This window comes from Diuraphis noxia, unplaced genomic scaffold (genome assembly GCF_037042655.1).
Source record: "Diuraphis noxia isolate RWA-SAM2 unplaced genomic scaffold, SU_Dnox_SAM2 contig0002, whole genome shotgun sequence".
NCBI classification, from domain to species: Eukaryota; Metazoa; Arthropoda; class Insecta; order Hemiptera; family Aphididae; genus Diuraphis; species Diuraphis noxia.
Genome location: NW_028301712.1, coordinates 3,925,664 through 3,945,594, shown reverse-complemented (window position 1 = coordinate 3,945,594; position 19,931 = coordinate 3,925,664). Strand labels below are relative to the sequence as shown.

Here is a 19,931-nt window from a genome sequence, read left to right as displayed (position 1 = left end):
ATTTTTTTTGCTATTTTTATTTGGTTTTATTTTCAAGTTATAATAATTGTAAATATTTACACCTCGAATAATTCGTAGTATTTATATTATTAATTTGAATTTATGCAATATACCTATATAAATATAATATAATACTATTGATTATAAATGTATAAATACTAAGTACCTAATGGCTAATAGTATTTGTGATCAATAATAATACAGAAATATTAATATGGACATCAATTCAATTAAACATAGTTGGTTTCTGGAAACCATAGACCTATTAACTGATTAGTGGCTCGTTAATAGGTCTATTCTGGAAACGTATTGTATTATTGGCGACTTTATACTGTGTATAGCAACAAGTCACTGGCCTAAACGTTCAAATGTTTCATAAATAACGATATTTTATTATAAACTTGGATTATCATATGATTAAAGTAATAAATAATAATAAAACCTACCACTGACTACTGAGAATAGCAAACAGACGACAGTAATTTCTAATCAGTGAAAATGGACAATATGTTTTTAAAGATTTAGCTATATTTATAAAATATTATTAGCCTAAGTGTTGTTTGCATCCTAAATGTACTTAGAAAATATTAGAGAAAAGTGCAAATAATAGAAAAAAGAGAACAAACTTTATATTATTTTATTTACAACGCAATTTCCATTTTACAATTAATGCAAGCTTTAAATTGTGTAAGTTTTTTTCAATTATCTATTTTTTATTTAGATAAATGTGGTTATCTTTTATCTATTATCTAGATAAATATTTTAAGTATTATCTATTATCTTATCTAGATAAATATTCAATGGATTATCTGTTATCTTATCTAGATAATTTTTAGTTTATCTTTGCACAACACTGCCTACTATAGGTACTAAATTATCGCTACATATTGAATGGCATTGCCTTGCACCTCTTTATTTTCTCGTCAATTTACTATTTAATGAAACATTATCCAATACTATACTATTAAAACATTTTGTATTTAAATTATAATCATTTGATTTCATAACACAATACGTAAATGATTAGGTTAATTTTAGACCCAGTGTATGTATTTTACATTATCGTATATGAATAAACGCTGTCTTTTCTGATATCTACAGGAAATTTCGATTTAAAAATTATTTGTTTTATTTGAGTATTTATCGCATCGCAACTGGGATTAATTTTTATTGTAAAATTTTTATTATTACAATTCTAATCTTAATTTATAACCCTTATGCTAGCTTTAGTATATTTTTTTTACAAACTGGTAGTATATGAATACACATTTTTCGATACATTTTAAAAATTTTTGAGAATTTGGTCTGCGCGTGCGCAGTAAAAACTTTTTTTAAATAGCAACAACTATTTTTAACACCATATTCGGATAGGCTTATTTTTTTGAAGTAATTTTCATGTATCAACTATGGCTCTAAGTTCAATATTGACAGAATAAGAGCCATGCCAATTTTATTAAATAATACATTTTTTTAATAATTTTTAAACATTTATAATTGATTCTTATTGGTTACTTTTTGAATATGTGTACGATTTTTTTTTTTAGAAATCTTATAAACAAGACTAACATAATGTGGATACAAAGTTTTTATTAAAAATCGACTAGGTACAACTGGTACAGGATTTCTAATAAATAATTTTGTATCCACATTATGTTAGTCTTGTTTATAAGATTTCTAAAAAAAAAAATCGTACACATATTCAAAAAGTAACCAATAAGAATCAATTATAAATGTTTAAAAATAATTAAAAAAATGTATTATTTAATAAAATTGGCATGGCTCTTATTCTGTCAATATTGAACTTAGAGCCATAGTTGATACATGAAAATTACTTCAAAAAAATAGGCCTATCCGAATATGGTGTTAAAAGTAGTTGTTGCTATTTAAAAAAAAAGTTTTTACTGCACACGCGCAGACCAAATTCTCAAAAAATTTTGAAATGTATCGAAAAATGTGTATTCATATACTACCAGTTTGTAAAAAAAATATACTAAAGCTAGCATAAGGGTTATAAATTAAGATTAGAATTGTTTAAAAATACTCTGTATGCCAGGAGTTGCTTTTTTCGAGTCATTATTTTATTATTTAATAAATACAATGCAGGTTTTGGAGTAGAAAATATAAAGAACTTATACAAATAAAAGAGTAAATACGTCATATTTAAATTGTAGATTTACTGAACCAATTAAATAAATAATAAATACTTGATAAATGGATAAAAAAGAGAATAGGTCCAAATGAGGTTAAATTTTCTGTCATCATCATCCTTCCAATCTGCATATATTGGGGGATTGGTTGATGGTAGCAAAGTAAGTTAGAATGAGACATTGGAATTTAGAATGGAATAGAATAATATGTGTGAATTGAAAGTGAACATTAATGGTATAAGTTGATATAGTTAAGTAGGAAATTCAATTTTTCGTTAAGTTAGCTACATCCTACAATCAGCTAAAGATGGTAAGTTTAAATGGACCAAATAGAAGAATATTTTTGAAGAAATCAATCAATATTTTATAGGCAGCTTGTGAACTTCAACTATTTCCATTAAACCCTTTCCAGATCATAACAGACTGTAGTTTTACTAGGATTCCATTATTCCAAAGAACTGAACCATGTTCAAGAATAGGTCTAACTAATGCATAAGGTTTTTAGTATTTAAGTCTATGAAATCATTCTTATAAATTATATTAAATAATATCATGACAAAATATATCTATTTTACTAATGATAATATTATTATTTTTGTTATTATTATTATTATTTTTTTTTTTTTTGGTTAGGTTAGGTTAGGGTTAGTCAATAATTATAATATTGTTGGATCACATCGAATATTTCTTGAAATATTCCACGTGACAAAAAAGCACAATACATTTTTTTTAAACACATTAAAAAATATAAAATATTTATAATATAAACTAATTGAGTACTTGAACACTTAAATTTATTATTGGTTTGTCAAAGAAGGTGTCAAAAAAAGTTAATGCAAAGTTGGCGCAAAGTTGGCGCACCCCCTCTCCTACTATAATTACGATATTCATCAAATCGCCGATTTAACCGAAGCAGTGCGCATCTTTTCATAATAATAAATAGCTTGACGAGCTTTTTACGTACAAATTTTAAACTCCGGGACAGGAAAAAAACGTCTCACGGCATAATCATTTGATAATAATATATTTTAATATGCCGATGATGACGACGAGACGATGAGTTTAACGACGTAAATTTTAATAATTATCGCTTGGCACTGCGGGTTTGCGTGTGTAATGATTATAAAAAAGTAAAAATAAAAAATATATCTACACGCATCGCATGAAATTATGATTATAATAATTACCATTAATCATCCAGCTAACTTACTGCGCCGTGCTATTGCCGGGACTCGATGACAAAGAGCAAGAGGTAAAAAAAACAATACGGGGCCAGGAACACAATATGTATTGTATAATTATACGTATATTTTACATAACATTATATTATCATATTATAATAACATTATACTATTGCCTATTGGGTATTATAGCTCATAGTATTATTAATCCGTGTGTTCAGCTAGTATGTAGGTACATATTATAATAACATATTATGATGTCGGTTGTTGTGCGACTTATAAACCCACGACGATTATTTTTACATTGCTGTTTTTATTCTTTTTTTTTTAATTAGGTATACCAAGACATGTGATACAAACAGCTCTAACATTACAGACGTAATGATCATTTTATTACGTTACAGTTGAAATCCCGGGATCTCTTAGGCATTGTGCGTGCACGGTTGGAGATGTCCCAAAATCCCTACCATCTAATCGTCTTGTCGTCACGGTATAATGAAGCAACCGTGGTGCTGAATTAACAAATTAGAAACTTTTCTTCTACACCACCTATTATTAAAACGGTTTAATTAATCGACTTTTGTTCTACAAATGGACATTTCGCTTTTACTAAACGTGGTTAAAATATAGTATTTATAATGCGAACCTAACCGAACATTTTGGCGTGGCCACTTTGGCGTAAACCATTCTGGCGTAAGACTATTAATTTTTGGTGTTAGGTTTTGGCGTGATAAAATATTTACTATTATATAAATATATTTACTATGTAGACTACAAAAGCAGACTGATGTGACTATATATTTGTCGTCTGTGTGACTGTGCGGATATGTTGAGGGTAATCAGTTATCAGTAATCGGTTGTCGTAAAATTTAATATTTACTAATCAGTTGTAATTGACAATGGCCCAAGTAAAGAGCATTCGCGGTCGTGAAATATACACCCATGATGGATATATTATGTACACATTTGATGCGTATAATTTTAATAAAACAAAACAATTTTGGAGATGCTGATACAAAAATGATTGTCCTTGTCGCATTCATACATAAACTGAAACGTCTAAGGTAAAAATATTTTTTCTATTCAAAAAATATAATATGTATATATGTTTTAATTAATAATTATTAAAATAATAATATGGAAAATATTATAAGTGTTTAGAGATTAAAGATTCTAAATGATCATTCCCATGATTCAGAGCTAGGCATCTTTGATTGAAGCAAATGCGGCAATTACAAATATGAAACAACGAGCTAAAAATATTTTAGAACCAACGTCGAGCGTAATAAATGAATTTACCAGTGGGATTTCACAAGCAGCTAAGGTACATAATTTTTATTTTTGGTCAGATAATTGGCGTGCGGATTATCTACGTTCTACTGCATATCTATTGACATATTGTATACTATACTGTATACATAGTGTACAATTTATTTATTATGACCGTCAATTTGTGACCGTTGATTGGGTTTAATCGTTTAATGATAATATAAAGTTAAGAAGACGTCGCATCCGCATGTGTTATCTCCGCGGTTGCGACATAATATTAACGAACTATGAACAATAAACAAAATAAGAAAATTTACAACTACATTATGTTGCCTAGGTCTATATTTTTAAGGGAGCGTTAGCAGCAGACGGAGCCATAAAAAAAGAAATCAGGAGAATACGTCGTGAAATACAAGCAGCCCCAGATGCACCAAAAGACTTGATGACACTTCTTGTGATACCTGATGAATTTAAAACTTATTCGCCATCAGAGGGTATTGTAGAACAATTTTTACTACATTACAGCGGACCAGGTGAAAATAGGATTTTAATATTTGGTCGTTATCAGAGCTTAGAAATATTAGCTGAATCTACTAGTTGGTATGCAGATGGTACTTTCAAAGTGGCGCCATCACTTTTTTCTCGAGTTTATGTAATATTGGCAAAATATATGATACACGTCGGTGTACATCCTTTGCTTTATGCGCTTTTACCGGACAAAAAAAAAAACAAAGATAATATGAACAGTTATTACAAATAATTATAAACATAAAACCCGGGTTAAAACTGATTTCAATAGCATGCGACTTCGAACAAGCGGCTATTAAAGCTTTTCAAAATATATTTCCTGGGGTTAAAATATTTGGTTGCCTATTTCACCTATCAAAAAACTTTAGGTTGAAGATGTGTGAATTAGATTTAATGTCTAAGTACAGAAATGATGCAGATTTTTCCATAGGGGTAAAAATGGTTTTAGCATTGGCATTTGTTAAAATTGATGATTTAGACACAGCAATAAAGGCACTAACTGAACAGATACCTCCAGAGGTGTTGCCTCTTTTAGATTGGTTCAAAGAATACTATGTTGGTAAGAAATATAAAATATCGGATAAGAAATCGGCGACGCCCTGCTCGATTTCCATCTGGATTGTGGAATATTCATGAACGGGTATTAAATAAAGAAGACAGGACAAATAACCACACTGAAGCAGCCAATAGACGACTGAATCTACAAATGGGTGTACAACATCCAACATTGTGGACATTTATTACCAACTTAAAAAAAGTTCAGTCAGGACGTGATACATTTCATCAACATCTAGAAGCTGGAAATAGTCCTCCGAAAAATAAAAAATAAATATATTGATGTCGACAAAAGAATTTATAAAATTGTAGAAGATTACAACAATCGCAACATGCTTAGTTTTTTAAGGGGAATAGCTCAAAATATAAGTTGTTACTAAATTATATATTTTTTTATTTATATGAACTTAACTACTAATAATTTTTTATTAATACATTTATATCAATTGATTTTTTATTCCACCTACTTTATTAATTATTATACATGATTATTATATTATTATTTATTATGTTTTTTATTAATCGCACAGATAACTACTGGCATACTAGTCATATTAGTTCAAAACTTAACGCCAAAATAGTCTTACGCCAAAATAGTTATACTCCAAATTGGCCACGCCAATATGTTATTATTACAAAGAAAAATATAAATTATTTTTATGGAAGTTAACGGCTGCAGCGTGCAGGGAAATGTAAATAGAGTTTTCTTTGTTTCAGTTAGTCAACAGATTAGATAAACACAATTTTTTTTAAATTTATGAATGCTACCTTTTGAATAGGTAATATAATGTATTTATTAATCTATATAATATATATTTTACATAAAATATCAGAAAAAAACGTATAAAAAAAAACGTGCCTATGTATTTTGAATATTTTCCAACTACTATTATATCAACCTATGGGGAACATTGTGTTATTTCAAGATTTTTGACCAATGCAATGAATAAAATTGTATTCATATTTATTTTATGGAATAAAAAATAAAAAAGTGGAAAATTTCAAATGGGTATAAATAATAAATAACTTAAAAACGTTTGAAATATTTTGAAAATTTTATCAAGCATAGGAATTTGAAATTTAAATAATAATAATTCAAACCTAACCTTACCTATATATGATAATTTGTTTTAGAGTTATACCAATATCTAAAACCGATTTTCTCAAAAATTGATTTTGGGTAAAAATTCCCGTTTTTCTTTAATTTTTTTTTTTTTGTGTTCTCTGGTTCCTTTGAAAACTACTTGGAATTTCAAAATTTGATCTCTCCAACTCACTGCACAGCTGAATTTACTTTCTAACCAGAAAAGCTACTGAAGTTGAAAATCGAAGCATTATTTCGACAACTTATCGTGTACACAGTCACAAAAAAAAAAAAAACACATCATTGTAAAATCAACACATTCATCACAGCACTCAGATTCTAAAATATCATATTATATTGTATTGTATTATAAGTACCTACAGAATACTGTGGCTGCAATTAGATACAGCAGCAGCCATTGGATACCGTAAAACTTTTGTACAATAATAATATTATTATCATTACGCACAATGCTGCAGGCCCGTGCATTGAAATTTGATTATTCTGTTGTCATTATTATACCGTTTGCTCCAAATTAAAAAGGAAAAAATTATACACAATATAATAATAAATGTGCAGCAATACGCGATCCGATAATCGAAAAAAATAATCACGCATTATATACATTATTATGCCTGTATGCTCTAATCTGTATAAATAGTGTTTAGGGGTTTTCGAATAATATAATAATAATTGTCAACAGCCCAACGAGCGCGCGTGCAGGGTGTTGGCGCACAACAGTCGTCGCATCGTCGTCGTTGTGTCGTGTCATGTTATTGGAGGTGTCAAACATCGCATGCGTTATAATATCGGTCTCGCGCCCGTAAAGAGGGATGAGTGCTTTACAGTAGTTGACAGGTAGTAATTCAAAACCCTGTGGTGTGTGTAGAAAACTCTGGGCGCACGCACGTACACAAACACGAGCACTGAGCTCTAACACACTGGGGTCTTTATCCGGGCATCCATCAACCAGGCTTATCTCGTACCGAGAATGACAGCTGCGAATTAATATCGGATTTCATCAATTACCATCTCTCATTCGCACGGGGTTGTTTTGGGTGGGAGGGGTGGAATAACAGGTCACGTCGTCAAATACATTATTCATATATTATTATTATTATTATTATCAAAAGATGGGAAAAAACTTAAGTGTAGGGAAGACACTACAGGACTGTAAAAATGTTACTTAAAACCATACATAATATTACAGCAACATTTTGTGTACTTATTGCTGATAATTAAATATTAAAATATGTTCTGTATTTCATAGGGGATAAAGCTACACCCCCCCCCCCCCCCTCCCACAAAAAAATAAAAATAAATTGAAGATTTTACACATTCACGTAATTTTTTTAGAGTTTTATAATACCTGCAGAAAAGCCTAGTAATTAGAGTTTGATAACGACCTAACCTTCAGTCTCTCCACTGTTTGCGCCTGTACTGTATCAGTGTATACCTATAACCTTACCAAACCTATACGTGTATGCAGCATGTATCGTCTTGTCGATGGATTTAAAGTTTTTTCGTTCGTAAATAATAATAGAAACCAAATACCATTAATTTTGAATACATTACATAATATTATAATAATCAAACGCTAATCTTTTTGAACAGTTTCTTGCAGTCGACGATTTATGATGTCTATTTGATGTCATAAAAAAAAAATAGAATAATGGGGCGAGAATTATTCATTTATCCCGAAACGGTACCCCCTGCAGATAGATTACTATTTTGTTTCACCAAAAGTCTATACATTATAAATTCGATTCGTCATGTGGCCGATGTGGGACGTTGGATCGCTTTACACGAGACCGATACAATTAAAATAACAATAATATACCTAAAATCCGTCTATACCCGATGATACCCGCGGTCTGTCTATAATACGTACGTGTCGTTAATAATAATAGACGTGTGAATGTAATGGGATGGCATTTTTGACTTGTCACGGTGACCTCTCCCCACGTGCTGCGCTTTAGCCGCAGAAACGTTATTTTAACCTTATATTATTTATGCAAGTACCTATTTATTGTATATTATTTTGTTTTCCAGATATCCTGTTTCCTTTTGCGTTACCCCTTTTCGATTTGGTAAAATTTTTTAAGAACCTTGGTCCCCGGTAAAGCACGATTATATATGGTTTACCTTTTTGGGAACACGATTCAGTACGATTTTGATCAAACAATAGATTGTCAAAAAGACCCCAAAAACAACAAAATTACGTAAACTTTTCAGTACAATGTTGCCATTTAATATTTATTGTAAATTTTTTTTAAATATAGAAAAATTGTAAAAATCTAATAATTTAATACCTTGGTATTTGTTACAAGTACTTGACAAATATTTAATTATATTTTTATGAATACAATATAATATTGTCACCGGAAAGTAAGCTCCAACGCGCTCGGTAGGTTGAAAAAGTCAAAAAAACATTTGTGTGCGGGGCGGAAAAACATTGGCACCCGGGCGCCAAATTTCTGAATACGTCTCTGTCAATATTTGTCTTATTTGTTAATTGTGTGGTCTAAATGTTATTTGTCATCTAAGGCCATTTTATTGAAACGACATTTAGATGTTGATTTTATTTTTATGCAAGACTCTTCTTGTGTATCCTGCAGAACTGATAAAAATAAATGAATAGATGGATGTGGACTATGAAACTGAGTATTATATTATGTTTTATGGAAACTCTCCGATTCATTTGTTGTGCTAACAATAAATATAAGAAAATTGGTTAGGTTATACATAGGTATTATACCATTTATACCCTGTGTATAGTTATTATAGCATTACCGAGGATTTTCTGATGGCTCTTGAGCCAAAATTTTTAGTGAAAATAAACAATCATCTTCTACGTACGTAAAAGGTACAATTAGAAAATAAGTATCTTATGTCTATATTTTGACACCTCATGTGGTGGTAGGAATGGTAACCCGCAAAATAGTTTTAACCATTTTCCTAACTCGACTTCGTTTGTAGGTAGGTATATGCTGTTCGGAGTTGCTGCTCAGAATTTATCTGTAAAGTTAATACGTTTAATATTATAATTTTATTATGTGTATATTAATAATATATTTTAAGCATAATTACTTTTTGCCACCAATGCTGTCCTAAATGAAATCGACATGCTTAAATTTCAATATTTGGGAATACTTCTACGCCATACAATTAGGTATGTTGAATGAAAATATTAATGTGCCTGGGTGCTTATAAAATGCACTTACTATATTTGTATATTGTATTGTATACCTAGGTATTATTATTTTATGATTTTCAAACTATGACACAGTTATTTGTCGTTTTCTGACGCTCACATAGCCAAAATGAGTAACTCGTTCAAATTACTTGTCATCGTTTCAGCTAGTCGAGTTTTTAAGTTTTTTTTAAATTTTAAGTTGTAGAGACTTACTAAAATAAAAAAAGTTTTAGTACGGTTTATTTGATATTCTTCTTTTGCAATGAAAATCTAACCATACATTTTTTTTTTTAGGGTAGTTATACCGAGTTTTTTGTATGATTTATTCTAAAAAAAATATCAATTGCAAATAATTTAAAAATTAATTCAAAACATATCATTTTTATTGAATTCATACAGTTATCACCTATAGAGAATCAATTGCTTACTATTTGATTTTGATATTTATTTTTATTACTATTATTGATTTGTTTTTCTATGGAAATAAGTAAGGTATTACGAAATTTAGCATCGAGAAATCAGTCAGAAAAAAATTAGCCATCCCTTAAACATATTTATGTAAAAAAAAAAAAAAACAGTAATATGTATTTAAAAATGTCCAGATTGTGTAGTGCCTGCCACATATAATAATATTTATTTATTATGTTATAACTTAAACTATTATATTATATGTTTACAGGGTGATTTTTTTATCGTGAACCAGTTAATATCTCGGGAAGTATAAGGAATTTTAAAATAATTTTTTTTTTAACTTTCTAGATTTTACTATTTTACACTGTGTTACAATTTTGATAGTTATAACTTCCTCCCTTATTTTATAAAATACTATCAACTTTCGATTTTAAAATGGAAATACCTATTTTCGATAACTAAAATCGGGTGTTGACCAGTTGCCCCCCACTGCTGTTATCGGAATTTCAATAATATACCAGTTGCCCTCAACCAAATATACCAGTTGCCCCCAACCGAATGTACCATTTGCCCTCACATGTTAATATATACACGAATACAATATATAGCATGTAAAATAGGGGAGGTGAATATACAAATAATAAATAAATTATGAAACTCAATGTGATAATTTGTCAAAAAAAATAAAAAACAACTATAAAATGATACCTTTGTAAGTATTTAATTGTAACAGTGTTAATGCTGAGTGAACTTCAGAAATAGATTTTGGTAGTGGTAGAAGTGTTTTTCTTCTCGCACGATAAATGCTTCTGCGAATGGACTTTATACATCGTTTAATGTTAGGTATATCCACGACGTTTGATTGAACTTCTTCACGTATTAGTTTTAATGAGCGTTTGGAAATTTCATCCACAGCTTTGCACCAAGCAGGCTATTATTATTTAAAAAAAATTTTCATTTTATCCATCTTATATTTGTATAGTATATTATATTTAATATAATATTATATGTAATTCCAATCATATGAATTTGATTCAATCATTTTATACTATTTTACTTTATTTTCATAAATAATTTTATATTTTATTTATTATTTGTATATTCACCTCTCCTATTTTACGGGTTATATATTGTAATCGTGTATATATTAACATGTGAGGGCAACTGGTATATTTAGTTGAGGGCAACTGGTGCATTTATCTCTAGGTAGTTTGAGGGGAATTGGTATAAAAAAGGTACTTTTTGGGGGCAACTGGTACATGCCCCTAAAATCTATAAACATACTGAAAAAAATAATTTTAACGTTTACAGAATTTAATTTGAGTAATCCGTTTGCGACTTATTAATGCTTAAATATTCGTTAAATTTACTGCTACTGGGTAATATTATAAACCCAACAGTAAAAACCAGAAGTCAAAACGAAATTTTATCTTAATTTAACAATACCCATAACGGTCATAATCGATAATAATAAGATAGATAAACAATACTATTAAAAAAAAAAGTGTCCTACCGAAACATCGACTATCAGTGAACGACTAGCCAGCAATCTGCAGCAGCACGACTGTATCAGCTATAAAGTATAAAAATAACATTTTACAATATTTACCATCATGGTTACAAAATACAGTACCTACTGCAGGTTACTAGTTCCTGGTATACGGTCTTATCACGTATCAGTAGATAAAAGCATGGATAATAAAGAAATTGATAGGCCGTCAGATTCTTATCAGTGTTTCAAGACTGATATAAGATTATTACCTAACCTCCATTACATCTAAAAAATCATAATCAATATTTGTTTCTTTGATTGAAAATAAAAATAAATAGCCCATTATATAAAATTATGATTCAGACCATCTTACCCATAATTTTTAATGAAATAAAATATTTAATTATATCTAACAGTAAGTTAATATATTTAAAACTTTAAAAGTGACTCTGTGAGGTGTTAAACTGTTAACTCAATGGAGAATAGATAAAATGTGAAAAACCAATAATACTATAAATATAAATGTAGGAAATAGATAGGAAAGGTATCTTTATCTTTTTTACATATGTGAAACATGTCATATTCATCTTTCAATCGATTATGATTCATATTGATATGTAGGTATGTAACTTAGATAACTAAATTTATATAAATTTGGAAAACCCAATGCTTTATGTTAAGAAGACATTATGTTGTATAATTTATTAATTATACATAATACATATGTATTTATTTAATATAATTTATATTTCTATATCAGATTGACTAGTAAATTACAAAATAAATATTTTTTAAAACAATATGGTGGATCTTAATTACTAATTACTATAGTAAATGATTATATTAAACAAATATCATTTATTAATTTTAAAACTAAGTAAATCAACAATTTCTATGTATTTAGAGAAATAATTTATAAATATGCAGATACAAATATGTATAATTTATGTACTTGGATTCAGAATTTAGAGCCAAGACTAAAGTAGTTAAATTCATACATTCTTTTTTTTTTTAGTGATACATGTTTACAATGCTCCTATCATTTAAGGTTTTCGTTTCAATAAAAATAAATAATAACAAATCAATCTGTGTATACTAAAAACAAAATTGGATAGGTAAGTTATTTTGATTACACAAATAACCTACATCAGACTGATATTACAATGTTTTGTGCATCGAGGAAGTAAGTCCTGTATTAGGTCCGTTACATTAGCACCACCATATTCAAAATTCCAAACAAAAAATATACCAACGATTGTTATTTCATTTGTACACATTTGTAATCCTGATACAAACATTTGTACACCTCCCCAAATGCCCCAAAAACCATTTTTTCCGCGGTGGTGCTAATGTAACGTTACACCAGCACCCCACTTTTTGTACATTGGACTTAGAGACTCCAAAACGGTACCAACGATTGTTATTTCATTTGTACACATTTGTAATCCTGATACAAACATTTGTACACCTCCCCAAATGCCCCTAAAACCATTTTTTCCGCGGTGGTGCTAATGTAACGTTACACCAGCACCCCACTTTTTGTACATTGGACTTAGGGACTCCAAAACGGTACCAACGTTTGTTATTTCATTTGTACACATTTGTAATCCTGATACAAATATTTGTACACCTCCCCAAATGCCCCAAAAACCATTTTTTCCGCGGTGGTGTTAATGTAACGTTACACCAGCACCCCACTTTTAGTACATTGGACTTAGAGACTCCAAAACGGTACCAACGTTTGTTATTTCATTTGTACACATTTGTAATCCTGATACAAACATTTGTACACCTCCCAAAATGCCCCGAAAACCATTTTTTCCTCGGTGGTGCTAATGTAACGTTACACCAGCAACCCACTTTTTGTGAATTAATAAATTAAAAAAGATAAAGGTTGCATACCATGATGAGACATTTGACTTATAAGTTATAACAATCTTTGAATTTGAGACTGTAGCTTGTTAGTTTCATTCAGTCATGAAACGTGTTCTTAGTGCAATTATATTATGGGGCGTTGTCACTATAGTTTCCGAATTGGTGATAATCCGGGTTTTTAGTGATGAATTATTGTTACACACACAAGTTCCAGTCCAATCGTACCACCTCTTACAAATAGCTATTTGCCATAATTGTCAGGCTTAAAGATCAATAAGACCTTGTACTTGGTTGTGTGATTACAATTGTGATATCCATTAACGTTAGTTTTATTTCAAATGTATATCTATTACCTATTATTTAGAGAAGAAAAAACGGAGAGTGTGTCTGTGTATGGTACTGGTACATAATATATAATATTATTAACTATATTATACTTGTCTATGAAATATACTCCCGCCCACGAGAGAATCGCATACCTAGAAATAGTTTATATATCTATTGTCGCGAGTGCCGCTTGCCTTATTTTCTCCCAGCATAGTTTCATCCCTATTACTGATTGGCGTGAAGGAATACGGGATAAAGAAACACATAGAAAATACATTGCGTCATCGCTTTGGTAATATTGTGTACCTAATAACTAGGTATATATTATAATAATATAATATACGGTATTTTTTGTTATGAACATATATATGATATAGATGTGCAAAAATATTTGTATGAAATACGTTATAACGTAAAAACTATTTTAAAACAAATAGTGAAGTTGTTGTTACTGCTACTGCACTTATACCTATATGAATGACCAATATGACTAGGTATATGGAGGGGTGACGGATGCGCATTGACTGACGCGGTTTTATGGTCTTCATGTCATGGGTTGGAGTACATACATGTTTTTGGCATCGGAAACATTGAGTTACGTGGGGAGGATGCAATAAGTTCGCTTGACCAATTTTAATTTTTTTTTTGTCACAATAAATAACTCTCCCAGCTATGTAAAAACATCGGAATGATAACGATGTACCAACAGTGATAACAATATTTTTTATAATATTATATTACATAAACACTTATTTACACGAACGTGTCCAGACTGACTGACTGGTCAACCATTAAGCCATTAAGGCACATCTAAAACTTCCGAACCAATTCATATGATATTTTGATTTAATATAGATACTTATTAGTTATTACTGTGTCTAATCAGATTTTCCGAAACTAGCATTTTAATTACATAGGTATTCACTGATACGAATGTTCGATACGCGCGTTGGTCGTCGTCGGAATAGTCTGTGATTTTTGTTATTTTTTTTCACATTTGATATTATTTATATATTTTATACGATGCTGGGTTATTTTGATTGTATTTTACAAACGTCAACGGGAATACCGAGGAAAGTCGGGTTATATGGCTAGTATCTATAAATATATAAATATTAATTATTAGCCAAATATAGTTCGATAATTGCTACCAATATGTTTATTCTAAATGCTTATAGTTTAGCTATAAACGGACTGAGGAAGTCTCGTTATTTTAACGTCACATCTTGTACAGCAAAGTTGTCGTGTGTATACATTTTTATTGTTTGACGAAATCGAAGAAGTGGCTAATGTTTTAAAACTTTTAATATATTCATCAGGATATTTTATACACAATTTAGGTAAGTAAAAATTACTTTCATCTATAATTTTGATATTATTCTGTATTATACGATTATTTACTGTCGGGTGACAGACATGTAATCCTGTCCTGTATATTATTATTTATTATTTATATTTATTTTTAATTTGTTAAAATAATTTAGAATTAAACGTTATTCTTTTTTTATAGTCGTATAGATAATTATTTTTTCTTATATACTTCATGATTACTTTTGTGATGCCTTGTAAAATTCATCACCGATATTTATTTGAATTATTATTACTAAATTAAATATAATTTATTTAAATTTAAAATACATTTTCTTAAATACTCTTGAACTTAGATCAAGATGGGAAGAAAACCAAAGGTATCATCCTCGATAATTGATAAAGAGATTATAAAATACAAGAATGAAATCATTGACGAAAATAGCCAAAGTAAGTACACTATTTTGCAATGTATGTAACTATTTTTATTGTGTAGTGAGAGGAAAGCAGAGGACAGGGACAGATGGCAAGATTTGTTTATAGCGGCATGGTCTTAAAGGCCGAAGCCAATAGAGAAGAAGAAGAAAGAAGAAGTGAGAGGAAAGCGCATGTCTTAACTCGTAAACCGTCGTACGCTGTCTCGTACGTCGTCACCAACCAACGTGCCTACCGCCGTCGGATGATTGGCTTACGTCGTCGGCCGTCGCGGATAATCGTGGATAATCGATGTTAGGATAGAGCACTCATTTTTATTTTTGTATATTCTTTGAGCACTAATTGAGCACTAAAAAATGGTAGTACTATAGCGGGAATTAGTGCTTTTCATGATCCCGCTAACTTCACGCACCTTCGCGCGCGGTGGTTTGTAAGCGTACGAGACAACGTACGACGGTTTACGAGTTACGACAGTCCACTTTAGGTTTTTTAGATTTTATTTTTTTTTACAGTGCTTTATTAATTTAACTCGCCTTTTTTTGTAAAATTAAAAAAAAAATGTATTCAATAATAATTTTTTATTCGATTCAGATTTTTTTTTACCATAGATTTTTTATTCGCATGAGATATCTAATGTGAATACAAAAATCTAAATATAATAAAAACAAAGCGGGTAAGTAAGTCGCTCTGCTGTTCAGTGATTTACAATTGGGTTACTGTAATGGATGGTATTAAATTTGAATTCAATGATATAATATCATTGTATACGAAAAACAATTCTGATCGGAGACGAGTTTTCAGTCTTGGATATTTTATACAATATATAGTTTAAAATAAAATAAATATATTAATTATATTATTAAAAAAAAAAAATTTAGGTGCCTATAAAATAAATTCCAAATTAATCAAATTAGATACATTATGTTATGTGGAACCTTGTTTCAAATTTTCAATCTTTAGCTATAAAAGTTACACATTTTATAAATTTTTAACAACTAAAGAATTTGTAAATTTTCAATTCAACAAATTTTGTCAAAATTTGAACTTTAAATGGTTATAAAAAAAAAATCGTGCCTATGTATTTTTAATATTTTCCATCTGCTATTAATTATTATATTAACTTATGGGAAACCTTATATTGAATTTTAAAGTTTTTTGACCCAACGAATAAAATTTTATTAACATTTATAGAATAAAAAACTAAAAAAATGGAAAATTTCAAATGTCTATGAATAACTTAAAAATTATTGAAATATTTTGAAAATTTTATCAAGTATAGGAATTGATGAAATAAATATTTGGTGTAAATTTCAAGTTTCTACAATTATTGGTTTTTATATAACAACAAAATAAGAATATCGGTACAACAAAAATTGAGTAAATATCTAATATTGTTATTCAAATACTCATAAAAATTTAATTTTACTGTCCAGTAGAAATTTTTTTTTTTGATAAAAGTTGAAAAGCTCATGGAGTATCTTGTATAGAATTTTTAAACCTTAGATTTAAAAAGAAAAATTTTTATGAATTTCTAACTCAAAATAAATTGCAAATTTTTGTGATTTTTAAGTATTTTGTCAAAATTCGAACTTTTAATGCTTATTAAAAAAAATTGTGACTATATATTTTTAATATTTTTAACTAATATTGAAACAATATATTAGAAGTCTTGTATCAAATTTTGAAGCTTTTTTACCCAACGAATAAAATTTAATTGTCATTTATAAAAAGAAAAACTAAAAAAGATTAAAAATTTCAAATGATTATAAATAACTTGAAAAAATTTGAAAAAGAATGTACATACTGTGGATGTTTGAGAAATTCGAAGTCGAGACCAACCACACACATATTAATTGAAACTAATTATGTACCTTTAGGTAAATAATATTATTAATTATATTTTAACCATAAAATAAAATAAATTATGATAATTTTCTTTTTGTAGGATTAGAAGCATCAACGAGTACCGGAAACATTGAACATGTACAAATGGATTTGATAAAACAAAACTTTACACGATCAAATCTAATAAAACTAGATGATATTGAAAAGTTGTTAAAGGTAAATAACGAAATATACCATCTTAGAGGTGTAATCAATTTTTTCGGTGGAGAGAGAAGTGGTCTTCGTTCTAGTATTGGACATTACACAGCTAGCACACTAAGAGAAAATGGTCAATGGGAAACATACGATGACACGAAGCTCAAAGCCAAACCGACAAAAACATCAGTTAAAACAGATGTAGAATTTTTAGTTTATACTTTATAATAATTTAAGTACAAAATTATTTATAAAATAAATGTATTTTCAAATTGCAAACTTTCATTAATAGGTAATTAAGAAAGAATGTCACTGTTTTATTAATTTATTAAAAAATTTTATTTTAAATAAATTTTATATTGATTAACTTATGAAGTTAAATAAAAGGGAATGTTAACTATTTATTAATTGTTGGTTAAAATTAATAATATAGACAACCCTATGTACAAATGAAATAACAATCGTTGGTACCGTTTTGGAGTCTCTAAGTCCAATGTACAAAAAGTGGGGTGCTGGTGTAACGTTACATTAGCACCACCGCGGAAAAAATGGTTTTTGGGGCATTTGGGGAGGTGTACAAATGTTTGTATCAGGATTACAAATGTGTACAAATGAAATAACAAACGTTGGTACCGTTTTGGAGTCCCTAAGTCCAATGTACAAAAAGTGGGGTGCTGGTGTAACGTTACATTAGCACCACCGCGGAAAAAATGGTTTTTGGGGCATTTGGGGAGGTGTACAAATGTTTGTATCAGGATTACAAATGTGTACAAATGAAATAACAATCGTTGGTATATTTTTTGTTTGGAATTTTGAATATGGTGGTGCTAATGTAACGGACCTTCCTGTATTGCCAATCTGATGCGAGGCGCCGAGGCTATAGGCCCAGAGCCCATTGTCATATAGTGCCTACCCAAAATTTATATTTTTATAAATATAGGTATTCTGGGATATATTTTTTGTTTAATGTATAAATTTGCATTTTATATCAAAACTATCTTGTGTGTGAATAGACCAAATAATGGACATTAATTCAATACTAAATTATCAAAGGCAATAAACACATTAGTTATCAATAATTTTACTAGAGTATGAACAAATTTCAAATGAAAAAATATGAACAAATATGAACAAATAAAAAATATTCACACTTAACATGTCCACTACCCTAGATAAATTAATAATAATTAAATGACCATTGAACACACTTTATATTATCTATTCTAGATTATAACATATTTTTAGGGCTATGGATGTTTTAAAAAATTATTCATTTTTACACTTATTTTTGAAATTATGTTAATTTTTTATGATATAAAAATCTTTTGATATTGCATAAAAATGATACTATCATATTAAAAAATTTAGGTTACTAAACTCCATACCCCTAATTATGGAAAATAGTTTATCAATAACTTAACCTAATTATTTAAACATACAATTAACTAATTAATGTGACAATCAACCAATTGTACAAATATAGAAGTAATTGGTCTTGATACTGCGCTTTTTTGTTTTTATCTGAATGCAACTAAAAAAAAATACATTCAATTATTTATAGAAATAATTTATTGTATGAAAAAAAATGATTTATTCATACTTATTAAGTTATTAGCTAGGTGAGATGTACTATGCTGTAACTAACCAAAATAACAAAATTGTATTTGCTCATCCAATCAATTTTCAAGCTTTTCTACCGAACAAATACATTTTATCGATATTTATAGAAATAAAAAAATTAAAAAAGTTGAAAAATTAAAATGTCAGTAAACAGCTCAAAACAAATCTAAATATTTTCAAAATTTTATCAAATATAGAAAATGCCTATATAAACATTCAGTGATAAAATTTCAAGTATCTGCGGTCATTTGTTTTAGAATTACACCAAAATAAGGAAATCGCTAAAAATGAAAATCCAAAGTTGTAAAAATTTAAATTTCAAATGCTCATAAAAATTTAATTTAAAATTCCGGTGGACTTTTTATTTGTGATAAAGATTGAAAAACTTTTAAGGAATCTTGTATTAAATCTTCAAATCTTAGATTTAAAAGAAATTTTTTTATGAATTTCTAGCTTAAAATAA

The 19,931-nt window shown here is 28.8% G+C and overlaps 1 protein-coding gene and 1 pseudogene across 1 annotated transcript; both read left to right on the top strand.

Moving 5' to 3' along the window:
• Nucleotides 1-5,318: 5,318 nt before the first annotated feature.
• LOC149057936 (uncharacterized) lies at nucleotides 5,319-6,060 on the top strand (annotated as a pseudogene).
• Nucleotides 6,061-15,105: 9,045 nt separating this feature from the next.
• On the top strand, nucleotides 15,106-18,076 carry LOC149057935 (uncharacterized). The gene is made up of 3 exons (XM_089221514.1): nucleotides 15,106-15,405; nucleotides 15,730-15,823; nucleotides 17,754-18,076. The coding sequence occupies exons 2-3, from the start codon at nucleotides 15,736-15,738 to the stop codon at nucleotides 18,074-18,076; spliced, it is 411 nt and encodes a 136-aa protein (XP_089077640.1). The 5' UTR covers nucleotides 15,106-15,405; nucleotides 15,730-15,735.
• Nucleotides 18,077-19,931: the final 1,855 nt, after the last annotated feature.

Bases quoted from the DNA above. Each gene is read 5' to 3' on its own strand.
- LOC149057935 (XM_089221514.1), top strand. From the start codon at position 15,736: ATGGGAAGAAAACCAAAGGTATCATCCTCGATAATTGATAAAGAGATT. The intron at 15,824-17,753 runs GTAAGTACACTA...TTCTTTTTGTAG, and splicing joins CATTGACGAAAATAGCCAAA to GATTAGAAGCATCAACGAGT.